Source organism: Chinchilla lanigera, unplaced genomic scaffold, assembly GCF_000276665.1.
Source record: "Chinchilla lanigera isolate Chin_1 unplaced genomic scaffold, ChiLan1.0 scaffold00062, whole genome shotgun sequence".
Taxonomy (NCBI): Eukaryota; Metazoa; Chordata; class Mammalia; order Rodentia; family Chinchillidae; genus Chinchilla; species Chinchilla lanigera.
The window spans coordinates 11,486,797-11,498,341 of record NW_004955463.1 but is presented as its reverse complement, the minus strand read 5'-3'; the positions used below and the strand labels follow the sequence as shown (position 1 = coordinate 11,498,341).

General features: G+C 38.9%; 1 protein-coding gene across 1 annotated transcript in view; it reads right to left on the bottom strand.

Annotated features, from left to right (window-relative positions):
• The window catches only part of Unc5d (unc-5 netrin receptor D), a 380,937-nt gene that overhangs the window by 286,759 nt on the left and 82,633 nt on the right, over positions 1 to 11,545 (bottom strand). Inside the window, exon 4 of the mRNA XM_013521490.1 lies at positions 4,674 to 4,794. Within this exon, the coding sequence (XP_013376944.1) occupies positions 4,674 to 4,794 (121 nt within the window). The remainder of the gene's footprint in view (positions 1 to 4,673; positions 4,795 to 11,545) is intronic.

Here is an 11,545-nt window from a genome sequence, read left to right as displayed (position 1 = left end):
CATTTTAAAAAGAGCACACCTATCACCCTCATACACCCCACCCCCACTGTGGACTGAACTTCCGTTTTAGGTCATTCATTCACAGATCTGCACTCAATCTGTCATCAGTCACTAGTGATGCAGCCACAGCAGGCCAACCTCTGTATAAATGTGAGGCCAACCGGGCCTCATGGTGCTCACAGCAAAGTAGGCAAGGTGGGAGCATTCTTACTGGGCCAAAACATGGTGAGCAGTGGCAAAGATCCTCGCTTGGCCAAACTTTAGTCAGGCTTCTACACCTTCTCAGCGGCACATCTCGGCACTGCCTTGTGAAAGCACGTTTTAACAAAGACCCTGCTAAGTCACAGTGGCCAGAATCCCCTTCTTCACTCTCTGATCATTCTCCCTCTCTGGTCAGGTTCCTTAGTCCCCACCATACCCCAGGGGCTGTGTGCTTATTACTGGCCACTCAGGCTCACGAACCCTGCCAGTTACATGATCACTTAGGCCTGTCCCCACCAAAAATCCTTCCAGGTTGTATAAGGCAGAATCCCCCTTTTCTCTGATGTTTCTCTTGAGTAACTTTCCTTCCACTGACCCCAGCCTATGTTGGCTAAAAATTCACAGTCCCTTGTGCTGTGTTTGGAGTTGAGTGCAATCTTTCCCATTGAAAGAGGACACTGATGCACTGGTCCCCTTACATGTCATGAATGTGCGGAAGAATATCTGCCTCATCACACTTTAATAAATATCATTTTTTTCTTTAACAATAGCATGAATATGATTTATGTGAAATGTTACAGTAAGTTCAGAAAAGAAAAATTGCAGGGATGTCCAGAATGGGTTCCACAAAGTGGGAAACATTGAGGAAATATTTACAATATCAGTTCATGTACAGTACACACTGCTTGATAGGAATATAACCACTGAACACCTCAGAAGCCTAATAATATCATCAGTAAAAGCAGGGAAGATATTTCCTTAAAAGACAAATTAATATTAATAGAAGACTGGCTTAATTTCACTGAAAAATCAATGACTTAAAATGAAAAGTGAAAGTGATCATTTGTTTTGGTTATTGTTTAATGTTATCTTCTCCTTAATATTTTTTGAGTGGTACAAGATGTTTACTTATTTCCAGTTTGATATTTTTACCAGTACAAAATCCCACTGGAATATCAGACGTTTTGCATCTCCTGTACAAGGATTAAGGAAACACTGGGAAGGTGGGTGAGATGAGAAAGTGAAACATTGCAGCCTGTATGATACACAGATGTCGTCCAGTATCACTCAGTACTCCAGTGAATGAGTAACAGCCGAGAAGCAACGCAGGGTATTAAATGCTACATATTCTCATTGCCCTTCTTGAGAATGAAGAAGACAGGCCTTTTCCCTGCAGCTCAGAGTCAGCATGCAGTACTCCCGTAGCTTCTCTCTTGCTCCATTCCGCCTACCAAGGCACTCTTCTCAGAAGCTTGTCAACATTAAAACCAAAACCTTCAAAGGGAGATTAAATGAGCTTTCAAATAATGCTTCCTCTGGGTAAATGATGCCAGGACAGATATAATTAAACTATATTCACAACATTTGATTAAAAGTCTTTACCCCAGGGAACAAAGTTTGCCCAATAATCGAACTCAGAGCAGTCCTTTAATCACATGTGTTGTATTTGGTGGGAAATTCTCTGTCACCTGGTCAGGTAAGTTAAGACAGATTAGAGAGATAAACTTCTAAGAGAGAGAACTAACTGATAGCAAGACAAACACTCAATCTTCCACAAAGGATGACTAAAGCCAAGTTGCCTCACAAGTGCAATTATTGACTTAATGTAGAGGCTTATCAGGCCTCGGGTCAGATTGTTTGTTAATGTGCAGACTTGCAACCTGGCAGGAGGATGGTAATAAAGGAAATAAATCCCTGCCCTGGTCATAATTGCACCTATGGGGTGGTGGTTATTCTTAGTGGGAGAAACATTTCATTTTCTGAAGCTGTTCCCCTCCAACAATCCCCAAGCTCTTCTCTCAACTTGCTTTGCAGATCAATTGTCATGGCTAAAGTGAAGGAATGTGAGGTTGCCAAGCACGGATTGGGGGGTTCAAGGGGTAGAAGGCTTTGCTGCAGGCTTGAAAGCAAGGGTTGGACAAGAGGCTCCACTACGGTAAAGAAGACCACAGGGACGAATGTCATGAAAATGCAGTCATTTCTGGAAAACAGTAATTTCTGGTGTGATTCAGTCTCTTTCATGATAATGAATTTGAGCCAATAAAGTCATGTTTGTGGGTCCTCTATACAATTCACCACATCTTCGCTGAAGGCTTCATGTGTGAAGGCTCAGCCCTGCCAACCACCATTAGAGGACAGGGCAGCAATGTCAACACAAATACATCATATGACTAAACGACAGCCTAAAACCAAATGCAAACCTACCCACATCTCCATCTAACCCTGTATTTTCTTTTCCAGTGCAATGAAGACCTTCCTCTTCCTCCTTCTCCTTCTCCAATTCCTCCTTGTTCCACATGTGCCTTAGCTCCTATTTCTCTGAGATGCCCACCTTCATCTCTGTCTTCTCTGTCCTGTGCATACCTTTTGGTTCCCCTGTACTAAGTCTTCTGGTTAATACGGAGTCACATTGAATTTATTATGATGTTTCTAAAAAGAACATTCAGATTACAGTCCATTAGCCTCCTCTTTTAACAGTGGCTGACATTCACAATTGCTAATTCCTTTCTAGCCCAATTTCTAAGCTACTCTCCAGTCTAGAAGTTTTCAATCCACACATTCCCCACCAGTATCACCAGTGCCCCCCAGGACAGTAACTCCAGTGGAAAATTCCAGCCTCTTACTTAATGGATCTATCTGTATCATTTGACCCTGGCGGTTAGGGTTGAGGCTCTGCTTGATTGGCACCGAGACCACCTGAGGTTTGATGGTATGTGCTTCTGGGTAGGTGTGGATGGTCACAGGGGCAGGCACTGGGATCTCTGTTTGTTCCCTTGCCCCGGCCTCTCCAACACTAGTCCCCTCTTCGGCTTCCTGGCCGCCATGAGCTAAGCCGCTTTCCTCGGCCTTGTGCTTCCACCGGATGTTTCTGCTTGGAAGTCAGCTGACCATGGACTTCAACCATGAGCCACAGTAAACCTCTCCTCCTTTACACTGTACTTTTCAAGTATTGTCTCAGTGACACCAAAGCTGATTAACAAAGAAACATTCAACAATTAGCTTTTTCTTGAAATATTTCCCTCACTCTGCTCCTGCTTTTCCTTTTGTCTCAATGGACACTGCTTCTCAGGTTTGCTCAACCACTGAAGCGTAAGAGTTCCACAGATCCAGGCCTAGACCATCAGCTTTCCCATCTGTCATTTTACCCTGCTCAGAGCTTTACTTACCCCTTGTAAACTGGATGTATAAAAGGCATCTCACAGTGAAATGTCCAAAACCTACCTCATCATCCTGACATTTCCAACCCCGTCTCATTTCTAGCACTGCCTCTCTGCAAGAAGGTTCTACTAAGTACCAAACTAGAGAGACAGGCAAAAGCCTGGATATGACAGGTTCCCAGAGACACTATCCCAAAGCATGGCATCCGGGGCAGGAAACAGCAGATGTAAGAAAGCCATTCTCACCTTCCCCTTCTTTCCCCTGAAGCAGATCGATAAATCTAGGATGGATTTCCTGACCTTCCCCTAAAGTAGGTCAAAATACCCTTAGCTTGAGAGGGAGCCCTCCTTATATCTGACTGAAATCAAGACACAAAGCACAGAATATCATCAGACCTTGCTATATTTGCACTAGTTTATTACCATCAGATTATCCTCCTTTTCTCTACTCTTATTTCTCCATGACAATCTGCTTTTTTGTCAAACCCAGCAAAAAACAAAAAAGTTCAAGCATTATTCAGGCCTTCCTTACCCTGTGAAGGCTTCTATACTATGTGAACTTTACATTAAATTAGTTCGTATCTTTTCTTTTGCTAATTTACCTTTTTTTAATAGGGGCATCAGCCATGAACATGTATCTCAAACACCATGCTGAGTGAAAGAAGGTCAACAAAAAATGTGTATCATGTGATTTATATAAAATGTCTACAAAGAAGCAACTTTGTAGGCTAGCTGCTTCCTAAGGCCAGGGAGGGGATAGGTAGGGTCAGTGAATGAAACGATTGGAAATATTTTCAAATTAGTCTCTGGTGATGGCAGTCTGATTCTAAGAATACACTAAAATTTATTGTTTGCATGCTTACCAATGGAGAATGTTATGTCATACCAATAGCATCCTTAATAAAACTATTATATAAAAAATCACATAGGTGGAAATTATTTTTGACTCCTTCCCTCTGTCCTAACCTTTCATTTTCAACCAGTCCTTGGGTTCCACCAACTAGACTTCCAACATAAGTTTCAAGTGATTCATTTCTCTGTATCTTCATCTTGTCCAATGTAAATTATTAGCATTATCTGACTACTGCAAGAATCTCCCCCATCAGCTCTGCCACTCAACAAAGACATTTGAAACCATTGCCAAAAAGAGCTTTTCTGCCTAAAACACTCTTTACTGGGTTCTAAAATTTCTTAGAGGAAAAACCACATTTTTGAAGACCCCAAGTGACTGGTCCCTGGTCCCTCTCATGTTATCCTTCCTTTCCTGTCTCTTAGCTAGCTACTTCTGTCTATGATGCTATTAACCATCCTTACCTGCTTGATTCTCACTCCTTTTATGGAGCTGCCCAATAATTACTTTGACTCCTTGGTCCAAGTCATCCCTGTTGGTCACGGCTCTCATAGAATCACAATTCTCGCCTTCAGAATTACCATACTAGTGTGTAATGACACACATACCACTGTGAAGATTTGGGTTTCTATCTGAGCCACACTTTTGTCAGCTAAGCTGTGTGAGAACAAGGAGGGCATACCCTTCCCTTTTATGTATGTATGTATGTATGTATGTATGTATGTATTTTTGGTGATGGTAGTGGGGATTGAACCCAAGAACTTCAAATTGAGTTACAGCTTCAATCCTTTGTTTAGTTTTTAAAAATTTGAGACAGGGTCTTACTAAGTTGACCAGGCTACGCTTGAACTTGCTATCCTCATGATAGGAGGGCATCATCTGGTGCAGGTCTTTCTGTTTTTGTTCATGTTATGGTTTGTGTCTGGGTGTCCCCCAAAAGCCTCATGCGGCCATAGGCAGGCTTTTAGAGTTTGATTATGGGTGTGAGAGCTATACTCGCCCTGGGGTGGATAGTTTGCATATGTAAGAGAGAGGAAGAGGGTGCTTGAGACCATTCTGCCCTGGTGTGTGCTTGCTGCTTTGCTGTGTTCTGTCACCATGAGCTGTAGCTCTCTGCCATGTGCCACTCTGCCTTATAATCTGCCAAGTATGGATGGAAACCTCCACGAACTATAAGTGAAATAAACCTTTCCTTCCTTAAGTTTGGGCTTCAGATATTTTGTCCCAGCAATGAGAGAAAAGTAACCAAGACAGTTCACCTTTGTATCTTCAGCACCTGGAACAAAACTTGCCCTAAAGCAATTTTTTTGAGAACATTTGATAGTAATAAAGATCAAGACAGTTTATTAATGAAAAAATGCTAGTATTCTGGGCTATGGCTGCGTTTCCATGGAGGGTGTCTGCCTAGCATGCATGAAGCCTAAGTGTTTTTCCCACTGGACAAAAACATAAAGAAATTTTTTCCTTGATGTTAGATCAAAGGATACCATATTTACTGCTATTGTTTAGTATTTCTCGATAATATTTGTCCACACACCCACACACAGAGATTGCATGAAATAATCCCATTACTTTATCCCTGTTGAACACAGGTAAACTGAGGTCTAAAACAGAAGTCAGTTATTTGCTGAGCATCCAGACAGATGCACCAGAACAGAAATGCAGATGAAATTCCACCTTCTATCAGTTTGTCAGAATTACTCAAGGTTTGTCTCTGAATCATGGTTCTCCTGTTTAATAGTAAGAACCTCTTCCAGAATAGAAATATTCACACACCTCCAAAATTCTGCCAGGGAAAGGGTATTTTGACACCTGTCCCTTGTCTCCACATCTGCAGGCTTCTCCAATATAGCTATTCTGAGGCAGCATGACATGTACAGCAGCTCCAGAGTCCTTGGTCTTGCTTATTCTTGTGAGTAAAAAGATGCTTCAAGTTACTGCTTGACAACAAGGTTTGCTGTTAAGTTTCAGGTCCACTCAGACCCTCCCTGGAACTGGGATCAGGGAGAGAGCTTGCCTATCCCCCCAGCAATATTTCTTAATCCAAAACTCCCTGCTCTTACCAGACCACAATGAAGAGAAAGAAATCTGATCTCTGGGGGAGAAAAGAACATGCCAAAGTTGTTTCAAAGAGCTTTCTTTCAGAGACACTTAGTTTTTCTTTTCCTTAAAAATTGTACAATTGAGATATAGCATACTTTCCTTTTACAGATCAGAATAAAAATACATTTAAAAAGTAAAGACTTGGAAAAATTATACCTGACAAATTTTACTGTACAAGTAAGGACAAAGTTTTGCTCTATCAGAATTATTCGGGATATTCTTACAGAATAAGAATTCTAAACACATAATTCAACTTATATAAATCGTAGGCTTTAAGAATAGGATTCTACCCATGCATATAAATGGTTTGAATAGCAAGTAGTTGAAAGGGGAGGCCCACTTTTCATCATAGTCACTATCTGTACTTCTTAGGGAATCAATTCTTTCTAGAGATTATAGATTTTCTATCTGTAAAATGAATATAATAGTACTTGGCATTCACTCAGGATTTTCTGAAGAGTAACAAAAATATTGTAGGATTAGTGAAGGTAGTAGGAGTTCTAGAGAGCAGATATGATATCATACTTCCATCATGAGGGTAAATAATCCTAATTTGTCAATAAAATTTATTACAAGGAAAATTATCATTAACTAGAGAATAATGGTATGTTAAATACATTGTTCATTTTCTTTAGAATCATGTTGAATTAAACTCTTCCAAATTATCTTAAAGAGTTTAAAGACTTGACTCAGAAACAGTGTACTTTTATATTTAACTTGAATAAGTGTCAATAAATTTGCTGTAGATTGTATATTTAGAGTTCAGAAGAGGAAATCCAGTCAAAATGAAATTACAAAACTGAAGATAAGTAAGAAAGGATATTTAGAGAATTTAATTCTTGAGTTATCATCCAGTTTATGAAGTGGGTCCATCTGTTAGTCAAAATTTCCACATATTATTTATTTTAAAACAAAATGACCAAAACTAAAATTTACATCAAAATATTTTCATGTATTTCTTTAGAAGAAAAATTTCTATAAATTTTCCTTCATATATTCCAGGAAAATCCTGAAATGCAGGCATCTCTTGTTCCTACAGATGAGGAGGAAGTTTATTAAGAAAGAAAACAGCATCCACTAAAGCTCAGTATGAAGTGTTCTACAAGCCAGACAGGGTAGAAAAATAATAATATTTCGTTTAATGTGGGAAAATGCCCAACACTCAATATTAGATATTTTCCTTTCATATCTATAAGACATCTGTGTTTGGTTTAAACCTATTAGTGGGTTTAGATTTTTTGTTTGCCTTTTTTTTTTTTTTTTCATTTTTGCCTTATGATCTGAATAACCTAAAGCCACCTTTAAATTACTTGCCAACTGGAAAGGGAAATTTAGTGATTAAAAAGACAGGACCAACAACATACGGAAATACTATCAAGTTTAAAGCACTTGGCTTCCAGACCCACTTTGACACATTTCATAATACACACAACCTAGACCTTGCCTGCAGTGAAACAGATAACATGTTGCCTGTTTTTAGGACTAGGAACAGATGCTTAAGTAAAAAGCAAACTATTTTTTTCTTTGTCTTTTTTTTTTTTTGTCACAAGACTTGCTGAAGCAAATCTTAGTTGTTAATAAAATTAAATATGGGTAACAGAAAATTGAATGTGTCACCATGGATACAACAGATTGGGAGACCTCACATTAGCAGTCACTGATAGGCAGCTCTAGCTTTTCCTTGATTGAAAATGCAAATATGCCTGGAACAGCAGCACATACTTGCAATCTCTGTTAAATGAGAGGCTGAGACAGAAAAGTCGCAAGTTTGAGGCCAGCCTGGAAAACATAGTGAGACTTTGTTTCAATATAAAATGAAAAGGATGGGGATATAGTTAATGGCAATCACTTGGTGAGCATTTGCACAGCCCTCAGTTCAATCAGTCCCCAGTGCCAACGTACACACACACACACACACACACACACACACTCCAAAACCCAATCAGCCACACACAAACAGGGTTATGTCCAGCAAATTCTGTCCTACTGTAATTTTTTGTTTCCTTCCACAGATATTCCCCTGTCAGAGTGCTCTGACAGCAGCAGCTTACCCACTGACAAGTTATTTCTTTTGACTTACATTTTATCGCCGTTAAAATAAAAAGAAATCTCTAGGCTTTGAGGGAACAACAGTAATTTTGCTATATGCTTTGTCTGACCTAAGCTTCAAGTTCATTCTTTCCTTAAAGAAAAAATGGCCAAGTATGGACTCACTTTTGGATGCTAGGAAAGGCAGAAACTAAAAGAACTCATGAAACAGTGAAAGCTAAGTGAAACCAGTGAGATATGTGAGACTATTTTGAAAGACTTGAGATGTAAAGTTATTTACCAACAGGGAGTCAAGCAACCCCCATGTCCTCTTCTGGGGTTACAGGCACAATGAGAAGAAAATGGGTAAAAAGAGCAGCTAAGGATGAAGAAGAGGCTTACTGAATAAAATATCCCCACCTAAGTTAATGGCTGTGATACATGTGGATGACAGGTGGTCAGTTTCTGGGAAATAAAGGTCTGAATGTAGAATAAGAAAATGCAGGGCCCGGGATATAGCTCGGTGGCACAAACACTGGCATGGCAAGCCCAAGGTCTGGAGTTCAATTCCCAGTACCACAAAGCAAAAACAAACAAACAAACAAATGAAAATGCAGTTGAAAATACCAGTGACATGTGGCAAGTGAGGGGAAAAAAATCAAACTAAAGGATATAGGTGTCACCAGGTACCGTTTTGTCAGTCCTTTAAGAGTCTTTCCAGAGACTGCAAAAGCTGTCTTAAGTATTTCTACTTATGGATGGGTTCTCACAAGCAAATAAACTTGAAAGTGCTGACCACTCTCTGAAGTACATTGAGTATGTTACATTACTAGCTACCAAGGGTAAAAATCATGAATTTCCTCACTGTACATAAGTGAACATACAAAAATCTAGTTTTCAAAAATTAGTGAAAATTGAAGGATATGGTGATGTCATGTTCTAGTATGGGGATTTCTTTAAATGACAGCCATCTATTGTGAAGTCAAGTATAATCTAATTTATCAAACATGATCTATTTTGTAAAGAAAGTGTATATTTTCTTAATAGTCACATCAATGACTAATATAGTAATGTTTATTTTGCAAATTCATTGTACACAATAGAGAAATGATCCTATGTGCTCTCAAAGAGAGAATTTGTATTTCACAAAGTCTTCAAAGATCATGAAAATATACCTCCTGGAAAGACATCCATGCTTATTGACATCAGTAGCAAATGTATTTTCTTCACCTGAAGTTCTTACCATAGTCTCAATCACCTGAATATTGCAAAGTGTTGTACTAAAAATTAGGCCCATAAACTAATTCTACCTGTGCTAACTTTGCCCACAACTCTTACCAATTCAGTTACTAAACTCAGAAACGATTTTAAAAAGAGCAAGGTCAGAATGGGGAAAAGGACACTGTAAGCAAGTATGTGGAAAAGAAGAAAAAGAAGCATCTGGAAGTATGGAAAACTTTGATTAAAAAATTGTAAAACTATTCTTGGGAATTCAAGCTAGAAAAAGAACAACTTGAAGCTATTTGGTGAAAGGATAATTCATGTTTAACCCTCTACTTGTTCCTGGCTGTTCTGAATATTCCAGAGCCAAAAAGAATAATAATGTTGATAATAAAGGGCCTAAATCTGCCAAACAATTCATATGTGCTAACTGCCTCTGTAATCATAACCTAAACATCATATAGGCATTTCTATTCAAGGTCATTCAGCTTTCTTTCAGGAAAGGAAAATTTGTTTATATAGAAATTTCTCTTGCACAATAAAAATAAAAATATATAATTAATTTGCATACTCATTTTTCTGGTGCCTGCTAAAAGAGAGAAAATGAAATTGGTCAATAATGAGATCTGCGGTTTATCAAAAGAAAATACAATCAAAACAAGCAAGAGAAAACCCATACCCAGACTCAAGGATTTTAAGAATACAATGTATCAAAATAATTATACTATAATTTCTTTATAACCTTTCTTCTGTGCTATATTTAAGGGAAGCCAAGGTTTGTTTGTGAATATTGATCTCCTTTCAGAGTGAACGCAATTTATTAAATGTGGAAAATAAAAACTCTCCCACAAAAAACACATAAAACAATAAAGCTGAATGTTATACTAACTGAGCATAAATCTTCGGTCAAATTTGCCAGGGATCAGTCCTCATTATTTCAGTTATTTAGAATCCCCCAGGGCCAAGGCTGTAATGTTCATACTTTTGCAAAGACTGGAGTGTTCTCTTGGTACCAGGGGACACTACCAGTACAGTTGACTCTTGAACAAGCAAATAGTTCACAAGGATATGACTAGAAAGCTTTGCCCAGTGAATTAGTTGCTTATGATGCCATAACGAATACCAAAGATTGGGTCACTTAACACATTTGTTCTGGGGTCTAAATGTTCAAGATGAAATGCTGGCAAATTTGGTATTTCCTAAGACTCCTTGGTTTGCAGATGGCCTTCTTCTTGCTGTGTCCTCACATGGCTTCACCCATGGCCATCCTTCATGTTTCCCCTTGTGCCCAAATTTCAACTCTCTACCAGCCAGACTGGATCACAGCCCAACATCATAGGCTCCTTTTAACTCCATCCCCTTTCAAAAGGCTTCACCCCAAAATACACTCACATTCTTGAGGCACTGATCCTTAGAACTTCCACATGTGACATAATTCAACTCATGTGTTCTGTCCATGGCCCTGCCCCCAAATTCATGTTCTTTTTCTACTGAAAATATGTTCATCCCCAACCCCAAAATGTATTTACCAATTCCATCATCAACTCTAAATCTCAAACTCCCATCTAAATATCATGTAATTCAACTGTGGGTGAGAAGAGAGGTATGATTCATGCTGAGGCAAAATTCTTCTCCAGCTGTTTAGCTGTGAAATCAGACAAGTTGTCTCCTTCCAAAACAGGCATAAAAGTGACATTCTCCTTTCAAGAGGGAGAAATAAGGGAGCAGAACAGGACCACAGGTCTGAGACCAAGTAGGTTTACCCAGTTAAATTTGAACCCATTTATGCCAAAAGATAACAATTTTTTGAATTTCTGCAAGAAATTCATGTATGTTACCTAGAAATACTCAAGGAAAAAGAGAATTTGATCAGAATAATTTTTATGATGTTTTACTGTTATATCCCCTTCCAAAAAAGGAGCACTAGGCATAAAAGGATTAAGATTTCCAAATAATCCTCTTTGGGTTGATGTTCTGTAGTCTG